The 21,627-nt window shown below is 43.7% G+C and overlaps 1 protein-coding gene across 1 annotated transcript in view; it reads left to right on the top strand.

The window, feature by feature from the left end:
- The first annotated feature begins 13 nt into the window (after window positions 1-13).
- Window positions 14-21,627, top strand: part of LRRC57 (leucine rich repeat containing 57) — a 33,060-nt gene continuing 11,446 nt past the window's right edge. The window contains exons 1-5 of the mRNA XM_082275038.1: window positions 14-325; window positions 9,717-9,876; window positions 12,053-12,188; window positions 15,815-16,083; window positions 20,908-21,093. Of these exons, the coding sequence (XP_082131164.1) occupies window positions 9,793-9,876; window positions 12,053-12,188; window positions 15,815-16,083; window positions 20,908-21,093 (675 nt within the window). The 5' untranslated portion in view covers window positions 14-325; window positions 9,717-9,792. The remainder of the gene's footprint in view (window positions 326-9,716; window positions 9,877-12,052; window positions 12,189-15,814; window positions 16,084-20,907; window positions 21,094-21,627) is intronic.

The raw sequence follows: 21,627 nt of genomic DNA, 5'->3' as shown, positions 1-21,627 counted from the left end.
GGGCGTGGGGAGGGGTTGTTGCCGGAAGTAGCTGAGATTGAAGTTGTAGTTAGTCGGTGCTCCCAGTGTGTTGCGGGCGGACTGAGGGGGGCTGGGCAGCTCACCTCCATAGACCGCTATACCTCTCCCGGGTTCTCGGTGTAGTCCTGTGTGTATGGTGGCCGCTCAGACTGGCATAGCCCCGTGTCACCCGCCCTGCTCCGAGCTTCTTCCCCGCTGAGGCTCCCTATCCCAGAGGTAAAGTAGTGCTCCCCTCATCTGCAGTACTGCGTTCCTCCATCAGAGGGCACCCCACCTCCCTCCACCCTCTGACACTCCTCCACAGGTGAGTAGTGACATTGTATAGGAGTTCTCCAGTCATCATGTGCTGTGATATGGGAGGCTCATTTAGTGACCCCTCTCCCTGTATGTGTGATACTTTTATTGGAGTTCTCCTTTAACCTCTGGCTAATCATGTGACACATATGTGCGGTGGTAGGGGTGCCGAGTTGTAGCGCATGCGCTGAACGTGGCGGCCAAGGTTTCTGTGCTGAGAGCGCGCTCACTAAGCTCTATCACCCAGGGGACCGCACTGTCACAGACACTCTATGATTGGGAGGATGAGTTCCTGATCATGTGATAGCCAATCCCTGCAACCATGTGATCAGGAGGTCCATCCCACCTCCCAGTGTTAGGTCCAAGGTCACAGGAAGGGGTTAAAGAAGTGCGCTTATAGTTTTCTGTCCCTTTACCCTAACCAATCCCACCCTTCCCCCTCCACTCATATGTACTTACCTCCATCTGACATCTGTGGCCTCTTGTGGTTGTGTACATCCAGTTCTGTAAGTCTTAAAGTGATTGTAAAGTCTTCTCTTTTTTTTTTTTTTTGTTAAAAATAAGAAACATGTTATATACTTACCTCCTTTGTGCAGATGGTTTTTCACAGAGTGGCCCGGATCCTCCTCTTCTCAGGTCCCTCTTCCGTGCTCCTCCTCTTCTCAGCTCCCTCCTCCGTGCTCCTCCTCTTCTCAGCTCCCTCTTCCGTGCTCCTCCTCTTCTCAGCTCCCTCTTCCGTGCTCCTCCTCTTCTCAGCTCCCTCTTCCGTGCTCCTCCTCTTCTCAGGTCCCTCTTCCGTGCTCCTCCTCTTCTCAGCTCCCTCTTCCGTGCTCTTGGCCCCTCTCTTCTGTGGAGTGCCCCCATAGCAAGCAGCTTTCTATGGGGGCACCCGAGCCGCAGCTCTCTGTGTCCATTCAGACACAGAGCCGCAACCCAGCCTGGCCCCCTCTTCTCATTGGCTCACTGACTTTGACAGCAGCGGGAGCCACTGGTGTTTCACTGCTTTCTCAGCCAATGAGGAGAGGAGTTCCAGACAGACCTGTCAATCTAGCAACATCACTGGATCTAGATGGGCTCAGGTAAGTATTAGGGGGGCTGCTGCATGCAAAAGGCTTTTTATCTTAATGCATAAAGATAAAAAAAACCTTCTGCCTTTACATCCACTTTAAGCCTGAAATTTGGCTGATTCAGCAGAACCGGATACATTTATAATCACATCCAGCCATTCCTGTTCATGGGAAGTCGATATATTGATCTGCTTTTCATGAATGGACTTGTTGGTATATTTTAACTCGATCAGCACTGCAGCCAATTGTCCTCAGCATTGATCAGTGTATTCTGATGGCGGAAGGGTCCCTGCTGTCACAATACAATGACACAGCGGGAGGATTCCCCCATCCACCTCAAAAATCAGTTCATTTGTATGGCCGGTGTTCCGTGAAAAAACCATACCCTCGTCACTTCCGGTGCACCTACGGAGGGTATGGATTTCTCACAGTAGTGTGTGTAATGTTATACTTCCCGCCGTTACATTAAAACAGCTCCTCTGCAACATCAGTCATCTCCGCTGCTAGCCCTGTCACTTCCCTCATCTGGGCTAATAAATATAAAAGCGGATCACGGAGCAGAGATCGCCGTCACTTACATTTCATACACCCACCGCCGCTTTTATATTTATTAGCCGAGATGAGGGAAGTGTCAGGGATAGGAGAGGAGATGACCCATGTTGCCGCCGAACTGTTTTAATGTAACCGCGGCAAGTATAACATTACACACACTCCGTTATAATTTCATTCCCTCCGAGCATGCGTACTTGTGAAATTCTCTGCTGTGCAATGACGTATCCGGGGCTCTGAGCATGCGCACTGCTGCGCCGCTCAGCTGTTTCAGACCGGAAGTGGCGAGGGTATGGAATTCTAACGAGGTATGGTTTTTTAATGTTACACCGGTATTTCTCTCCAGGCTGTGTATTCCAGCCCCATAGATGTCTGTCTGAGTCCTGGGGCCAGAGATGGTGGCCAAAACCCCCTTGGAAGTCTCAGGGGAGGGAGAGACTTGGGGAGCTGGGTGTAAGCAATCACAAGAGGGTGCAGCCATGGGATCTGTCATTACATATCTGTGGGGGGATTGTTTGGGTCACAGTAAAGGAGCAAAAGAAATCAATAAACATTGTCTGAAAGTGCACTTAAACTTCAAAGTGAAACTAAAGGTGGTAATTAATGCCCCCCTGACCAGCGATGGTATCTTCTACTGAGTGCTGGTCTTCAGGCCTATTCATTGGCTAGCAGGGGATGATGTCACTCCTGTGCATGCGCAGTAGCCAGTCATGCTGGAGATCAGAGACCGGTATGGCATCAGCAGGTCAGTTTACAGTTTTGGAGAAGACAGTGAGCAGGCAGGTAGGGACATTTTATAGCAGAAACGACAGTTCTGTGGAGAGCTGCAATTAGTGTGTAATTGGAGGCAAAGCACACACCCCTCCTCCAGACAGAAAACGGGAGCCAAGGAACATGCAGAGCTGTGTTGTGAATGGACAAGCTGTGTGCTGAGCTTCCTCCCTGTCACAAATTCATCTTGTGTTTGAGAACTTGTCAGAATTGACTCATGCTGATAACAGAGGAACAAAGCACCAGAGAGACACCACACCTAGAGCTTTGGAGAGAGACAAGTAAACATTACAGATATATGTGCTTTGTTCAGATTTCATGACTGAGGTTTACAACCACTTTAATCATTCTCCAAAACTATTACATTCAAGGCATACCATGAATGATAACTGTCATGTCAGTTCTTTCTGCTCTCAACTGAACTGTTCATCAAATGGCTGGTGTCATAACTGATCATGCAGACAAAAGTGAGAGATGACAGCTTCCTTGGCTGTAAGACTTTATTTACACAGGGCGTACTATACCGGTGTTTACCCACACAGGGATGCAGGTGTTTCTTGTATTTACATATAGGCAGTTCCATTGATGTCTATTGAGACACAGTGGCTGCACGGCATCTTTGTGGGTGCATGTCCCCAAACACAGCGTGATTTTTGGGGACACACACCTTACACAGATGTCATATTGGGACACAGCAGATGTGCCCCAGTAGACATCATTGGAACTGCCTGGATGGGAATGCATGAAACACCTCTGTGTCCCTTTGTGGGTGAACATGGCCCTGTACAGGTGTATGGTATAGTACGTTCTGTGTGAATAAGGCCTAAAAGAGAAGAGTTTATTTCCACAAAACGTGTTAGCTGCAGTTTGGTTTTTATTCACTAGACAAGTCCATTTGAATGTACTAGTGCATCTATCACTACCCTCTCCTCAGACTAACAATGCTGCTGTCTGAGGGTGTCCCCATTTCACCTCTGTCCAGAGTGGAGACACCAAAAGACATAAGGTGTTACTGGCCAGATCAGCAGGTGAAAATAAAGGGAAAAGCCTAAAAAAGAAAACGAATGCAGCCACCACAACAAAGAATTGGTAAGCAGCAATATATTACACTTTTGTTTTTGAGTTTAACCACTTAAGCCCCAGAAGATTTTACCCCCTTCCTGACCAGGGCCTATTTTGCGATTCAGCACTGTGTGACTTTAACGGACAATTGCGTGGTCGTGCGATGCTGTACTCAAATGAAATTGATGTCCTTTTTTTCCCCACAAACAGAGCTTTCTTTTGGTGGTATTTGATCACCTGTGAGATTTTTTGATCATGCGCTATAAACAAAAAAAGAGCGACCATTTTGCAAAAATAACAATATTTTTCACATTTTTTTTTTCATATGAAATTCCCCAAAAAAATCTAATTTTTTTTTACATTTTAGGCCAATTTGTTTTCTGCTACATATGTTTGGTAAAGAAAAATCGCTAAAAGCGTATTTTGATTGGTTTGCGCAAGAGTTATTGCGTTTACTAACTAAGGGAAAGATTTTTGTCATTTTTATTGTTTTTTTTTTTTTTTTTTTTAACGAGTAATGGCGGCTATCTGCGATTTTTTTTTTTTTTTTTGCAGGACTGTGACATTGCAGTGGACAGATCAGACCCTTGACTGACATTTTTGACACTTTTGGGGGTACCAGTGACATTACTACAGTAATCAGTGCTATACATATGCACTGTTACTGTAAAAATGACACTGGGGGGAAGGGGTTAACTTTATTGGAGAGGGAGGGGTTAAGTTTGTCCCTAGGGGCGTGTTTCTAACTGTGATTGGATGTGGCTTGAGGTGTAAGAACAGAGATCAACGGTCCTACATAGCAGAACCGTATGATCTCCATTCTTACACAGGGGAGAATGACAGGCCTCTTTGTTTACATTAGCCGACTGCCTTTCTCCCTCTCCACCCGACGATCACGAGTGACCGACGGACATCGCCGGTGCGCCGGTCACACACGCGGGCTTCTTAGGGTACGAGCGGGAGCGCGCCCCCTATTGGCTCCCAGGCTAGTGATGTACCGGTATGTCACTTTGCCTGGGAGGGGCTGACCGCCGCCGTATATAGTCGGGCGGCGGTCGGCAAGTGGTTAATACCACTTTATCAGTGGTGTATTTCTGTGGACACTGATACAGATCACATCATTGTTGTACTATTGATAATTTCCTCTGCTTGGTGATCAGCCAATTTAATATAATTTCTCCTAATTACTTTAAATGATGATGTTCTGGGTGCATGCACTGGTTTCATGAATAAGTTAATAAAAGCAGATTCTTGTCCACAATGCAAATGGGTTTTCTGGAACTTATAAAATATTTACCCTTTAATAATGGAATATATCATGCAGCACTCAAGGATTAATTGGCTCTCATACATGGTAAAGCTTCTTAGTCATCTCTTTGTAATCCACCGTTCTTACTGTACCTAATGACATCTGCACAGCCAAAATCCCACAATGCACCACGACCGTTCTGTGCAGCTGTGTCAGATTGTACAGTAAATACCTGGGTGTGCATAGATCTCAAGGTATGCAGGAGCTTCTCTGCTTTTTGCCAATCGTAGTGGGTTTTCCTTGTAAAAAGCAAGCTTTCGAATACTTGCCTGATGAATGCAGATCAGTTTAGTTTGGGTGATTTTCTTTTTTTTTACAACCACATCGGAAGATTTGCCCCCTTCACGACCAGGCAGTTTTTTGCTATACGGCATTGTCGTATTTTTTTACTTTTCTGCTATAAATCCAATAAACTTTTTTTTTAAAAAAAATCAAAATTTTTCATAAATATGTGCTCTGCTACATGTTTTTGTTAACAAAAAAAACTTCCCAGATAAGCGTAAATAGATTGGTTTACGTCAGGGGTGGGGAACCTTTTTTCTGCCAAGGGCCATTTGGGTATTTATAAAAACATTTGGGGGGGCCGTACAAAATTATTAACTTAAAAATGTGCCTGTTATATTTGGTCAAACATTTAATTAACTCACCCCTAATGTGATGGCTGCAACTGCTTCTCTTTGGTGAGGTGTGCGATGTTAGCTGGTATTGATGATGTTGCTACTCGCAACTGGTTTTCCAGGTTTGAGTCGGTTAGTTCAGTTGACTCTTTGTGGTGGTAAGTTTTGAAAAGAACTGCTGACGGGTACTGCTCGTGGGTACAGCTGGCTGGTACTGCTGTGAGTACTGCTGGTGGGAAATGCTGGCTAGCAGTGGCGCCGCGCTGGAGGAAGAGGCGATGTTTCATGTATTGGTCACAGGCGAAGTGCATTTGATATCACTCCACCTGTGACTCACTCAGACTGTCAGAACTGAGCCGAAACTATACAGGAAGCATCGGCTCCATTCTGACAGATCAGCTGAGAGACACAGACTCAGCTGCACGGGGGGCCAGACCAAATTACTTTGAGGACCGCATACGGCCCCCCAGCCATAGGTTCCCCACCCCTGGTTTACGTGAATGTTCTAGTGTCTACAAACTAAAGTATATATTATTAGACAGCTCTTTATTTTTTTATTAGTAATGGCAGCGATCAGCAACTTATAGTGGGATCGCGATATTACGGTGGACAATTGGAGATTAACTGACACTTTGTTGGAACTAGAGCTGCTGTCCTGTAGCTGTACAGTCTCTATAGGGTGGTTAGAGTGGAACTTTAGTCAGAAAATGAAATCCTGCTAGATCACTTCAGGCTGGCCCCTTTTGCAGTTATAGCGATGTAAAACATTAGAAATAAGTGTCTATACTGTTTAAAAACTGAGTAAAACGCTGTCTGACCCTGCTCTGCACATGTGTAGTTGCTGTCCATTTTAGGCACTGCTGAATTTGTAGAGGCCGCTCTGCTTACAGCCTTCAGGCTGGGTTCATACATGGTGCAAACGTGGTTCACAGCAGGGGGTCCGGTGCGTCCCTGTTCACCGATTCAGGTGTGAATCGGCTCCAAATTTCTGCCTAAATTCGCACCTGAATCTGAGCCAAACACGCACAGGACCCTTTCCAAATGCAGATGGTGGCCGCCCTGGAGCTGTGTGAACCAGCTCCAATGAGAGCCGATCACACTCTCTTGTCATGCGAATTGGATGCGGAGAAACCCGCATCCAACTTGCGTATATGAAAACCTTGCCTGAAGCAGAATTAAACCCTCCTATCCTTTACAGGTAAGGAAGCGGCTTCTGTTTGATCTGCTAAAGAACATTATTTTTTATCAAGTTGTTATGGGTGAAGTTTCGCTTTAACTCTTATTTTTTTACTATACATTAGAGATTAATAAAGTACTTTGAATATAAATCTCATGACGTTGAATTTGGTGGGGTGAAGGCTATGGGGTCCGTCTCTTGAGTTGGAGACCTTACTGCATAACACCACGCTGTCCGTTTAATACTGGGATCTTTCTGATAGGAGGTGATGGCCTCCTATCAGTGAGCTTCTGCTGCTTCATTTTCCAATAAAAACCTGCGGCGAGCCCTTGACTAAGCAGTACTGCTTAACTGCAGTGTGGAAAAAAGTGAGGTCAAAGATCTGGCTGTGCTTCCTAGTTGATTAACTGGATCACAAGGTCAGCCTAAAAGAATTACAAATCTTTTGGTCAGTATCCAGCATTTATCACATATAAGAACTTCTGTGTATTTACTGTAGCTGATTCAGCTTTAATAAACCATGCGCATGAATATCAGGGAATTGCTGGTTTGTTCACTTGTTTGTATCGGATTAAATTTCAGCTCCAAGCAGCTCTAATACAGGTTTGTGATGGATAAATAATCCCCCCCCCCTTTTTTTGTATTCTTTAAGTTTGGTTTCTTCCAAAATGTACAGAAGTTTATTAACATCTCCATACTGTGCAATAATCATTATGATCTTAATAATAACACAAGAACTGCTATGTAAAGTGCATCCGGAAAGTATTCACAGCACTTCACTTTTTCAATATTTTGTTACAGCCTTCTTCCAAAATGGATTCAATTCATTATTTTCCTCAAAATTCTACAAACAATACCCCATAATGACAACGTGAAAGAAGTTTGTTTTAACCACTTAAGCCCCGGAAGATTTTACCCCCATTCCGACCAGGGGGTATTTTGCGATTCGGCACTGCGTGACTTTAACGGACAATTGCGCGGTCGTGCGACGCTGTACCTAAACGAATTTGGCGTCCTTTTTTTCCCACAAACAGAGCTTTCTTTTGGTGGTATTTGATCACCTGTGCGATTTTTTGATCACGCGCTATAAACAAAAAAAGAGCGTCAATTTTGCAAAAATAGCAATATTTTTCACACTTTTTTATATGAAATTCCCCCCAAAAAAAATTAAAAAATCAAATTTTTTTAATATTTTCAGCCAATTTGTTTTATTCTACCTATGTTTGGTAAAAAAAATCGCATAAAGCGTATTTTGATTGGTTTGCGCAAAAGTTATCGCGTTTACTAACAAAGGGAAAGATTTTTGTCATTTTTGTTGTTTTTTTTTTTTTTTTTAACGCGTAATGGCGGCGATCTGCGATTTTTTTTTTTTTTTTTTTTTTTTTTGCGGTACTGCGACATTGCGGCGGACAGATCGGACCCTTGACTGACATTTTTGACACTTTTTTGGGGTTACCAGTGACATTTCTACAGTAATCAGTGCTATATATATGCACTGTTACTGTAAAAATACACTGGTAGTGAAGGGGTTAACTTTATTTGGGAGGGAGGGGCTGTGTGTGTCCCTAGGGGCGTGTTTTCTACTGTGATTGGCTGTGGCTTGAGCTGTAAGGACACTGATCAACGGATCTACATAGTAGATCCATGTGATCAGTGTCTTTACAGCGAGGAGAATGACAGGTGGCTTGTTTACACAAGCTGCCTGACATTCTCCCTCTCCCCCCCGATCGCCGAGTGGCCGGCGGACATCGGGTCCGCTGGTCACGCGCGCGGGGTGGTCTGTGACCACGCAGGAGCGCGCCTCCAGCGGCGCGCGCTCGCTCGCTCCCTAGACCCTCACAAGCAAGCAACGTAGCCCTACGTTAGTTTGCCTGTGAGGGGCTGACCGCCGACGTATATAGTCGTGCGGCGGTCGGCAAGTGGTTAAATCTCTGCAATTTTTTTTAAAATAAAAAAAAAAAATCCCATGTACATAAGAAGTATTCACAGCCTTTGCAAGCTTGGCACTCCTATAGTTTGTCAGTTTCTCCCATTCTTCTTTGCAGGACCTCTCAAGCTCCATCAGGTTGGATGAGGAGCGTCGGTACACAGCCAATTTATGATCTCTCCAGAAATGTTCAATCTGGTTCAAGTCTGGGCTCTGGCTGGGCCACTCAGGGACATTCACAGAGTTGTCCCGCAGCCACTCCTTTGTTTTCTTGGCTGTGTGCTTAGGATCATTGTCCTGTTGTAAAATTAACCTTTGAAGTCCAGAGCGCTCTGCAGCAGGTTTTCATCAGGGATAGTTACATAGTAGTTGAGGTTGAATAAAGACAACAGTTCATCCAGTTCAACCTGTGTAGGTGTGTGTGGACGTATTCATTTCCCATAACCCTGAATGTTGTGATCTTTGAGATGTACGTCCAAGAGTCTTTTAAAAGTAGCCATACTCCCCGCAGTTACCACCAAGTGTGGAAGAGAGTTCCACAATCTTTTTGCCCTTACAGTGAAAAACCCCTTGCGTAGCTTAAGGTTAAACCGCCTCTCCTCTAATCTCATTGTGTGGCCTTGTGTCCCCTTACACTCCTTAAGACTAAATAATTTTTTTCCTATGCTGAGATCACAGTTGAGGTATTTTGTAAATCGCTATCATGTCCCCTCTCAGGCGTCTCTTCTCCAGGGAAAATAAATCAAGTGCTTGCCAACGCTCCTCATAATTAAGGACCTCCAATCTCCTAATCAGTTGATTTTGGGGGAATATGTAATACACGTTCACAAAGGAAACTATTGGTATTGGAAGGCTTTGATGAAAGCATCTCTTTCTTGGTTGTTTAGGTTTTTTAACCTTATTGTCTTTGTTTTTTTTGCAGGTCTCTATGACACACAGGCCTTTAGTCACACTGTGAGAGCTGGTTACCGCTGTAAAGGTTGGTCTCTTGGAGCAGTATGGGGAACAGTGCACTAAAAGCTCACATAGAAACTGCACAGAAGACTGGTGTATTCCAGCTGACTGACAAGGGATTAGTTGAGGTGAGAGACTATTTCATAGCTTGCCAAAGATTTCCAGGCTTATTAAAAGAGAAGTATGGGATTTTCTATGTTATTTTACAGTCCTTCCTTACCCAGGTGGATGCAGCATCGGTCCCCTGCCAGCTCTAAGGCTAAGAACAGAGTGATCAAACACCGCCGATCACTCGGTGCTCAGAGCTCCCTGAGCAGAGAGCTGGTGACTGTCAGTGACCGCTGTCTATTCTGACACCGCTTAACCACCCCCTCACTAGAGCTCTGGGCTGTGGATGGGCCGGGAGCAGTCGGGTGCCATTCCAGGCATGTGTGCTGATTCTGACTATATGGTTGCGATCTTTCCTGAGTCTGGACTGTCTCTGTGATGTCAGCCAGCTATCTGCTGAAAACAGGTCAAAGGAGTGCAGAATGTACTGCACTACTGTGATCCACAGGAGAAGTACAGCCAAACGAGCTTGTATCTTCCCTTCAATCAGGGCCAACTGCAACTTTAGCTCCCCACCCCCTGCTTTCTGAAATCTCAAAAAAGCTGCATAAATTCTGATCTTTGAAAGGATGTAGAAGGCTGCAGATTACCAAGTACAACGCATGTAGGAGGATTTGTTTTATCTCTGTACATCACCTGAGGATAGTCACTTCACTTCATATATGGAAGGGTTTACAACCACTTTAAAGGGTCAGTTCACTTTTTCAAAAAAATGAAAAGGTGAACTAACGCTGTACATTCTTGCTGTACTTGACTCTGTGGGTGAGTTGTCAGTGCCCACACAATGCCAGCTCTTCTCCATCTTCTTTCTGCAGGGCTTTTGGGACAGATCAGAATAATGCTATTTGTCCAAGCTGACCATTCAGAATCTCTTTGATCTGTCCCACAACCCCTGCAGAAAGAAGAGGGAGAAGAGCGGGGATTTCAGATCCCAGACCACTACACTGGCAGCGTGGGCACTGGCAGGTAATCTCCCACTGAGGTGTAAGTACATCAGAAAATGGGGGTGGGGAAGGTGTACAGTGATAGTTTACCTTTTCATTTTTTTTTTTTTTTTTTACAAGGTGAACTTGCACTTTAGTAGGATTGTGTAAAGCACGTTATTATTCAATCACATTTCATTAGGGTAATCATTACAATAATAGAGTATTGATGATTAGTTTGTCTTTGTTTTTTTGCGCTGTTCGCATTACTCATTCACCTAAAATCAAAACCTGACTTTAGGTCTGCCTGTCCCCCACCCTGTGTACTATTTTCTATCAGCCTCCTGGTTTCCTTCTACTCTCGGCTCCCTAAAAGCATGTACTGTGTAAGGCAGAGCTATAGGATAGCTGCTTATGTAGAGGCAGCCAATGAATGCCTCCGCTTCACAGAAAACCCACCCGTGGCAGAATGTGAGCAGTAGTGGAAAATTAGTGGGCCAACCCAGCATTAAGCTGGTGGTCTTACTTTATATATAAAAAAAAAAAAGAAAAACCTTTACAATTTTCTCTTAAAGTAAACATGTGCTTTGCCCAAGTAGGGAAAAGCAGCAGGTTCACTTTAATGTGGGCCTTCCCAGGAACCTACCCAATCCATTCAGCTGGAAGAGATAAACAATCCTTTTCCTCTCTGAGTTCTCCAATGACATTGGTTGTGAAATATGTTTGCTCCTGCTCTCTGTACAATCTTTTAAAATTGGAGCTCCAGGGAAAGAATTGTTTTGGAAAACCCAAACGTGAACCTAGGTTACTGCTGGTTACTGTAGAAATAACAGTTTCATTTTTGGATATTACATACCAGACTCTTCTTCTGGTCCTGCAACTGACAGTTTAGCTATAGTAGATTGTGGGGTTCCTGTCATTCACTCTCCCCTTCCTTTCCCCTTTGCCCATTCCAAAAAAACATTGTAAGGCAAGGTGTTCTTTTAACAGATGAGTAGGTGTGGGGTAAAAAATGGGATCTCTTATTGTCCATTCACCGAACACCTTTTCATTCTGTGACTGGATTAGAGGAGGGGAAAGTAAGATTGATCAACAAATTTCCTGCACAGTAATATAGCCAAAACTGTCATTTGCAGTTTCCAAAAATATTTTTTCATTGGAGTTTCCCTTTGAATAAGCCTCCTCGTTTTGTGTGATGTGGAATAATATATTCTTGCAGGCACTCCACTCCTTACATTTTTTTTCTTTCTCATCATTCCATTTTTCTTATAAGTTCCCTGAAGATCTGCAGAGGCTGTCTGCAAACCTTCGAACTTTCGACCTGTCCAGTAACAAGATTGATGTTTTACCTCCATGGATGGGAAAGTTTGCTGTTCTCAAGAGCTTGTCTATGAATAATAACAGGCTGGGTAAGAGTCACCTTACTTACTGGTTATATATTTGACTATTAAACAAAACTCATAGGTCATCATTTATCAAATTGACTGTAGTAGCCAATCCAGTTCTCTCTTTTATTCCCTTATACTGCACTGGCAAATTAAATCTTCCCTTGTCTGACATTTGGCCCAGTGATGGGAATTTGTATAAATTAGGGGGGAAAAAAAGCAAATGAAACCATTGATTTCCCAAAACAGTCAAGCGAATGATAGCTTTGATTAATGTTGACATCTACGTATAGCCAAAGCTTTTTTTTTTTTTTTTTTTTTTTTTTTTTTTTTTTTTTTAGGTTTTGGATAGAGAAGAGAAGGAAAAAAAAACAGTCGGTTTACTTTTTTCCTCTCTGTGCATTGGATACATTTTCCTTCATTTCCTGTCCTAGAAGAAAAATTCCTCTCTTAGACAGTTGCCCTAAAACATGTTTCCCCTTCACCTCTTCTGAAAACTTTTGCATTGCTCCTCTCTTTTTTTTTTTTTTTTCTCTTGGCGATTAAATCTCCAGTACACACTGGTGATTCTCCTGGTTGCTTCCTTGATCATTCTCCCCCCCCCCCAAAAGAAAGGTCTTGCCTAGAGATTCACTTTAATTGTGACTAAGCAGTACCCTTAAAGCGGTTGTTAAGCCACTATGTGATCTTTACATCATCCCCCCCCTGTTGGATTGAAAACTGTATCCTAGTGCCTGTGCTTTATTAAAATAAAGCTGATTTCTACCTGTTTTCAGAGCTCCTATCGGCGATCACATGACTCCCGACTCTCTTCTCTCCCCATCTGACATCTCCAGGGGGCGGGGGCCAAGAACTTCCTCAGCTGGGGAGGAGGGGAGGAAAGAAGGAGAGAGCCGGGAGTCACGTGACAGCTGAGTGGCGCTGTGAAAACAGGTAGAAATCAGCTTTTTTTTCTTTTAATAAAGCACAGGCACTAGGATACAGTTTGTAATCTAACAGATGGGATGATGTAAAGATCACATACATTTTTTTAGCAGCTGGAAGAGGAGCAGAGCGGCGCTAGTGAGTTGAAAGGCAGGGAGACAGCAGGGGGAGAGATAGCGGGAGACAGAGGAGAGCTGCAGATATCTGCGGATGACAGAGACACGTATGCTGACTATGGTGTCAGGGCTCAGCAGCCATGATACATCGTGGTCAGTGTACAGAGAGGAGGGTAGAAACTGGCAGGATCAGCCAGGTATTTTAGGTGACATGGGGGCCAAATTACACAGCACAAGCACTGTGCTGTATATCATGCTTTAAGGGAACAGGATTTGTTTTTTTTTGTTTTTTTGGGCAACAAACGCTTTAAGGATGTACCATTTTGTCTGGAAATCCTCTTAAAAACCAGCAGTGTAGTTTCTGGGTTGTGAGTATAGCTAGGTGCTCCTGTGCCTAAAGCTTAAGAGCTGTCTGTATTTCTGCTGTGTGAAATCTAAGGCACTGCTGCCTCTGACTACTAGTCTCATGAAATTTGGTGATGTCACTACTGTACTGCTCTCCTTGTTGGAGGCTTTGGCATGAGGGAGTTTCTACCAACATGTCCAAACAAAGGCACCATGCAGAACAAGGCATAGTAAATCCATAATGGGGAAAAGATCAGTGGCAGGCAGACAAAAGGTAATACTGATGACCAGTCCTTTGCCTGGATTTCTTTGGTCACGGCTTCCAGAGTTCAGTTTCACTTTATAGGAAACTGTACTAAGAAATTTTGGAGGCTGCCTTTGCTATGTACCCTTCTGACAATGTTAGTTGACTGGTTTTCCTGCTGAACCTTTGACTTCTGCTTTCTCTGAGCCACTGACTTAGAACAATTATGCAGATCAGGAGCCGAGTTAAAAGCAAGAAGAACCCTCGTAGGTGGGACTTTATCTGCAACAGAATCGTATACAACAATATATAACTCTTATAATAAAAAGTAGCAAAGCTTTATTGTTAACAAAATATTTAAGATCTAAAAACGTTAGTACTTTTGCGTACAAAAAGTGCAAAGGCTATTCTTCTTTGTTATTTGATATAAAGTGTTCCCACTAGTTGTGGGTCACAACTTGAGATAGTCCCCAAACTGTAGATATCCAATGCGTTTTGAGTACGATATTCCTCTTCTCTTCTTCAGGGGTATAGAAAAGCCACAAAAAAGGAAATTTACTCTATAACAGAAACATTCAATTAGATGTAATATACTAATATAGATAAATACAGCATATAGTTTGTTTCATTTCTAGAGTGTTACCTGGTACAATATAGTACAATGCTATGTCAGAATAACCATGATCAGAAACCACATAAAGTCATGAGACACATCCTTAAATGACCACCGGGGGAGCAGTTAGAGCCAACCAACAGCCTATGAGCCACTGGTGTCACAAAAAGAGCCACATACGAGCCCACAAATCTAAAAGCAACAAAGAGCATGGAGTCAGATAATCATCCAATATTATTTGAAGGGTAAGATTTTATCTAAGGTAGTATCTAAAGGTTGGTATTCTTACTTGTAAAACTTAAGAATAAATGCTGATCTCATAGTGGGCGCATGTAGGAAAACCGCAAACATTATCAGAAAGAAGGAGAGCCTGAAAAAAATCAACAAACCATTATAAATTAATGAGAAGGAAAAAAAAAGGGGGGGGGGATTTTTTTCATTTAAATAAATGGACACAAAGTGTCAGCAGTCTCTCACCCAAATGAGCATACCTTTTGTGTAAACGAGGTCAGTGCATGGTGGTGTGTATCAAAAATGTTCTTTCAGGAGCTGAATAAAAGTAGAATTCCAGCCTAACACTAACTATGCCTAAAAATGTTCCCTCCCCTCTCCTGCTACCTATACTGCCTAACCTGTAAAAAAAAGATACGTATACTTGCCTATTTTTAGTCCAGTCACGTGGTCCCATGTCAGTGAGCGCCGGCTGCAGGAGAGAGGAGGGAGCGCTCGACAACGGCTAGGAATTCTGGGAGCAGTGACGTAGCCCAAGTAATGACTTGCCTATTTTTAGCCTGTTCCTGTCTAGTCGCGTGGTCTGAAACTCCAGCTCCTCAGTTGCAGTGGAGAAGGGAGGGCTGACAACGGCTGGGGCATGGAAGCCTATGAGTGAGCTCACAGCTCCTGGAAATTCCCAGTCGTTGAGTGCTCTCTTCTCTCCTCTGCAGCCACCACTTACTAACACGGGATCAGGGCAGACTAAAAATAGGTAAGTATACACATCTTTTTTTTTTTCACAGGTTAGGCAGTATAAGTAGCAGGAGAGGGGAGGGGGGGTAGATTTCTAAGAATAGTTAGTTTTAGGCTGAAATTCTACTTTTTTTTTTTTTTTTTTTAATGCTTTCTAATCTGAATGTTGGTTTTTGGTCAAGAGTTCAAGCATTGAAGCCAGAGACAGCCAGCCAACTAGTATTTTCGGGAGGTTATGTCCCCTCTGAGCTGTAGTATAAATTGACCACTTGAATCTAGTTACTGTTGATATTACCCTCTCAAATAAACCTCAGCTGTGTGTTATTTTATTATTATTATTTTTTTTTTTTTAACTTAATAAAAATTATGGAAAGCATGTGCCTGGTCCCCCTGATATGGATCATATGGTATTGTGGATTATCCTAAATCTTTGTTTTCTCAGGCAAGCTCCCAGATGAACTGTGTAGATTGAAAAAACTGGAGACTTTGCATCTAAGTGCTAACCAGATCAGCCGCCTCCCAGCAGACTTTGGTCAGCTCTCTGCCTTGAAGACCCTCAACCTTTCTGGTAACCAACTTCGTGCTATCCCTACCCAGCTCTGCAGCCTGCGGCATCTGGATGTTGTGGACCTATCCAAAAATAAAATCCAGGCAATTCCTGATGAGGTGGCTGGAGTGCAAGCCATAGAGATAAACTTAAACCAGAACCAGGTCTGTAATGCTAGGAAATGGGAATCTGGTCAATGCAGATTATTTTTTTTTTTCTCTGAAAAGATATACATTTAATGTGGGTTTTTATTTAGAGAAAACGTGAAACTGGGCACTCAAGGAACAGAGTGGTTCCTAGTCAAGAAATCTAGAATCACACCTTTTTTAAAATGTATTTTTATTTTATTTATTCAGTACTCATCCAATACTTTTACATATTGTACACATTCACATCAGTCTGTCCTTAAGAGTTTACAATCTAAAGTCCCTACCTCGCTTATGTGTGTTCAAATAATATCCAGCCAAGGACCCCAGTACTGCAAGGTAGAAGTGCTAACCACTTAATCACTGTGCTGCCCAAAAAATGTTTGGAAAGTTAAGTTTCCCCACCTCCTGAGGCTCTGTCTAAAGCAGGCATGTCCAACCTGCGGCCCGGAACCTCAGGCAATGCGGCCCACTGCCCCCTGACAATTTTTTTTTTTGCTGGGGAGGAAGGAAGTCTGGTCGGGGGCACGGCCACAGCAGCTGCCAACTAACGGTAGGCAGAGGCTGCCTCAGAGGGGAGAGGAGCATGTGCAGTGTTTCTGACTCCTACCACCATGACCACTTTAAATCACTGAAGTGGTCATGGTGGTTAGAGTGTTCCTTTTTTTATGGCTCAGAAGAAATAAACCTCTGTATACTGATTCCTTTTCATTTGATCATCCTCTAGTTGTGTTAAATTAGTGCGGGGGGCATGGCGGCGCGGGAAGGGCGCAGGGGCATTTTATTACTTATATAACTTAACTATAGTATATATTTTATATGCGGCCCGAGAAAATTTCTCTACATTAAATGTGGCCCAGAGAAGCCAAAAGGTTGGACACCCATGGTCTAAAGAGTAGTGGGGTAATTTTGCTCTTGTAATATTTAGCAGACTGGTAGACCCTCAGTCATAGGTAGTACTTCATTCAGTTTGTGATTGTTGTCCCTTTAAAAATACACTGCTCAAAAAAATTAAAGGAACACTTTGAAAACACATCAGATCTCAATGGGAAAAAATATCATGCTGGATATCTATACTGATATATGGACTGGGTAATGTGTTAGGAATGAAAGGATGCCACGTCGTTTGATGGAAATGAACATTTTTAACCTACAGAGGGCGGAAGTCAAAGTGAAAAAAATATGCAGTAGGCTAGTCCGATTTTGTTGAAATTTCATTGCAGCAACTCAAAATGGTACTCTTAACTCATAACTGGTATGGCCTCTACATGCTTGTATGCATGCCTGACTAAGGAGATGACGGATGGTGTCCTGGGGTATTTCCTCCCAGATTTGGACCAGGGCATCACTGAGCTAGACTGAGGTGCAACCTAGCGGCGTCCGATGGACCAAACATAATGTCCCAGAGGTGTTCTTTTGGATTGAGGTCAGGTGAGCGTGGGCCATTTAGTAGTATCAATTCCTTTATCCGCTAGGAACTGGCAGCATTCTCCCACCATATGAGGCTGGGCATTGTCGTGCACCAGAAGGAACCCAGACAATGGGTCCAAGGATTTCATCCTGATATCTAATGGCAGTCAGGGTTCCATTGTCTAGCTTTAGGTCTGTGCGTCCCTCCATGGATATGCCTCCCCAGACCAATATGAATACTTTCCAGATGTACTGTATGTGTAGGCACCATTTAACACCTTCATTTTAGAGCTGGAGCCCTTTGTACCTTTACCTTTTTTGGTACTGGCAATTGTACTTTAATCACATATCCCTCTTCCTCCCATAGATGGGGCAATTTGACGTTGTGGTCCTAAATAGGATCTTGATAACTAGGTCTGTCCTTACACTGATCACACACTTTCCAATGTTAAAATGGACCTAGCAGTAAGTATATTTCATGTTAAAGTGGTTTTGTTAATTTTTTGTTTTTTTTGTTTTAATAACATACATGCCTATATCTACCTGTTCTGTTCAATGGTTTTACACAGAGCAGCCCCAATCCTCTTCTTTTAGGGTCCCCTGCTGGCTCTCCAGGCTCCTTCTCTTCATAGGGTGCTCCCACGGCAGCTGGAGCCACTGTGTTCATGCACATAGCTGAATTTTATCTGGCTCAGGTAAAAAAAAAAGGGGGGAGAGGTAGCACAGGCGTTTTTTTTTTCAACTTTAAAGTGTTCCTAAACCCACAACAGTAAAATAAGTCTGCATATGCAGTAAAGCATGCTTGTTATACTCACTGTGGAACCTAAGGGGTTAATCCTCTGCATTGTGTAAAAAGGCTGTTTGATCCTGTATGCACAGATCCTCCCCTTCTTCCACTGACTCCAGAAAAGGTCTGGATAAGACAGAGCCTTTGGAGTCAGGCTGCACATGCTCAGTGTGGTGTGTATTGCTAGAGAGGTTTTTTTTTTTTTTTTTTTCTTGGGAGAGTGCATGTGGTCAGCACAGGGCCAATCAGCACTGTCCAGACAGAGGGTCAGGGGCATTGCAGCCTCATAGGACAGTTCAGTGCAGTATGAAAACTCTTCCTACAAGCTTTACCAGGAACTGAAAGAAGTCTAATGACTGCTATATACTGCTGATGAGAAAAGGTGTTTAGCTGTTTATATTTACTAAAATTATTGAGTTTCCATGTTCTGTGTACTGCGGGGGAACAGATATAGTGAATGCAGGCTTCTGGGTTTAGTAACACTTTTAAATGCATAGAATGCATTGAGGTAAAAAAACCTTGAGACTTCATAACCACTTTAAGTGTAAACCTACTATTGTTGTGTACAAGTTTGTCCTGATCTTCTTCTTTTTTCTTTTTCTTTTTCTTTTTTTTTTTTTTACTCTAAAAGGCCAGCACCATCTTTGTTTAGAGATCAAACAGGGTCAGCATCTACTTTTCTGGACAAGGATGTTGGTTCAGGGATGACAGGCAGATGTAAATCATGGTGCCTGATGTTAAAGCAATTTTATAAAGCTTACATTTTTTTTTTTTCTTCTAAAAAAAAATAACAATCACGTTATACTTACTCTGTGGAACGGTTTGCACAGAGCATCCCTGATCCTCCTCTTTTGGGCTCCCCCTCTGCTGTGTGCCCCCACAGCAAGCTGCTTGCTTTAGGGGCACTCATGCAGGTTCACTCCCGAGCCGGTTGTGTGTCCATTGACACACAGAGTGCTGCTCAGCCCTCCCCTGCTCCAACTTCGCTGAATGTAATTGACAGCAGCAGGAGCCAATGGCTTCCACTGCAGCATTTGAGCCAGTGGGGAGAGAGAAAGAAAGCAGCTATGCTCCTCTCATACATAGTTCTGGATCACTATCGGGCTCCGGTAAGTAGATGGTGGGGCTGGGGGGGGGAAAACTGGTCCCAAAAAGTTTTGTACTTTGATGTAGAGAATGCAGCAAGGTACAAAACCTTCTGCCTTTAGAACCAGGTCCCTGTTCTTTTTCTCTCTCTCACGTTTGTTGCAAGTCAGTGTTAGTCTGAGGGATGTGGATTGCGGATGAGATAATAATTAAGTTTTAAGTAGGATCGCTGCACACTTTGTTAATTTTTTTTTATATTGCAAGTCCCTTAGTGTATTAATTGAGACGCATAGTATTTGCATTGCTCTGAAGTGGCCTGCAGGCTGTTGGGTACCATATAGAAAGCAGAGTGGTAGTGGTGTGCCAGAGAGCATTTCAGCATGGCCACTTAAAGAGGGACAGTACTGAGGGTGGCGTTATTTCTGCCTACAGTACAAATAAAGTCCTGGCCTAAGGAAAGAGAGAGCATGGCGCAGGAGCATGTGTCAGGTAAGTGAGCACCAGTGTGAAGGGGGGATAGTGGGTTAATTTCCATGGTCACAGCACAAATGCAGGTGTGGGGGAATGGGAGGGTTAACTCTTACTGCCACTGACTACCAATGTAGGGGGGGGGGGGGGGGTTACATTTAACTGCTATATTCACCAGTGCAGGGCAGGGGTTTAAATGTCACTGACACTGATCACTAATGCAGGAGGGGTTCAATTTTTCTGCCAGTGACCGCCAAAGTGAGGGGAGGTGAACAGTACTAACACTAGTATTCTTTGCTATTGTTGCATTTACTCACACCAAAGCTGGGTGGTGATGTTGCTTTCACTGACACCAATGCTAGGAGTTGTCATTGTGCCCACTGACACCAATGCTAGGGGTTGTCATTGTGCCCACTGACACCAATGCTAGGGGTTGTCATTGTGCCCACTGACACCAATGCTAGGGGTTGTCATTGTGCCCACTGACACCAATGCTAGGGGTTGTCATTGTGCCCACTGACACCAATGCTAGGGGTTGTCATTGTGCCCACTGTTACCAATGCTGGGGGGGTTATCATTGTGCCCACTGACACCACTGCTGGGGGGGGGGGGGGTTATCATTGTGCCCACTGTTACCAATGCTGGGGGGGTTATCATTGTGCCCACTGACACCAGTGCTGGGGGGGTTATCATTGTGCCCGCTGACACCAATGCTGGGGGGGGGGTTTATCATTGTGCCCGCTGACACCAATGCTGGTGGGGGGGGGTTGTCGTTGTGCCCACTGACACCAGTGCTGGGGGGTTATTATTGTGTCCACTGATACCAATACTGGGGGTTGTTGTACTTCAACTTCTGCAGTGTGCGTTGTGATATGCTGCAAAAAAAAATGCAGCTGAGCCAAAATGGTTCTCTGTTGAGATGTGAAAATGTGCTGCTATGGTGCAATCCTGTGGAGGTGTGTGGAACGGCACTTGATCTCCTCTATTATTTTCTTGTAGACCACCACTGACCTTATTTCTCTGTTTCCACTAGGGCCACACACAAGTCCAAAGTATAGTAGCTGTGCTAACTTTACATTCTTTTCACACAGATATCCCAGATCTCAGCACAAGTTTCTCGATGTCCACGTCTTAAGGTTTTGCGTCTAGAAGAGAACTGTTTGGAGCTCAGTATGTTACCCCAAAGCATACTCAGTGATTCCCAGATCTCCCTGTTGGCTGTGGAGGGAAACCTTTTTGAAATAAAAATGCTCAGAGAGCTGGAAGGCTATGATAAGGTGAGTGAGCATACGCACGCCTGGAGGAAATGTACCAGGGCATGTAAAAATCAAACAGGTGCTAGTATTCAATAGTAAAGTAAAATTTGAGTTTGTTAAAGAGACGCTGACACCAGACCATTCATTTCTTTATCTTCCCATAAGATTATCCATGGATTTCACATATTTTATTCACGTTATTTACTCGTAAAAGCCTTGTTTGTACAACCCTCCAAAAGTCCTGCTGGGCGCAGCCATCTTGGATGTGATGTCAGCAACCCCTGAGCTGTCGCTCAAGTGACACTCTATACCAGTGATGGGGAACCTTGGCACCCCAGATGTTTCAGAACTACATTTCCCATGATTCTCAACTACACTGTAGAGGAAATGTAGTTCCAAAACATCTGGGGTGCCAAGGTTCGCCATCACTGCTCTATACTATAGTAATAGAATATTCCTTCACACTTTCCCTGACAACTGCGCTGCCACCCCATGACTTAAATATTCAAAAGCATACACCAAAAGAAATGAAAAAATATCTACAACCAATGAGCT

Source organism: Pelophylax lessonae (genome assembly GCF_965119305.1).
Source record: "Pelophylax lessonae genome assembly, chromosome: 13".
Lineage (NCBI taxonomy): Eukaryota > Metazoa > Chordata > Amphibia > Anura > Ranidae > Pelophylax > Pelophylax lessonae.
This window is presented reverse-complemented; position numbering and strand designations above follow the sequence as displayed.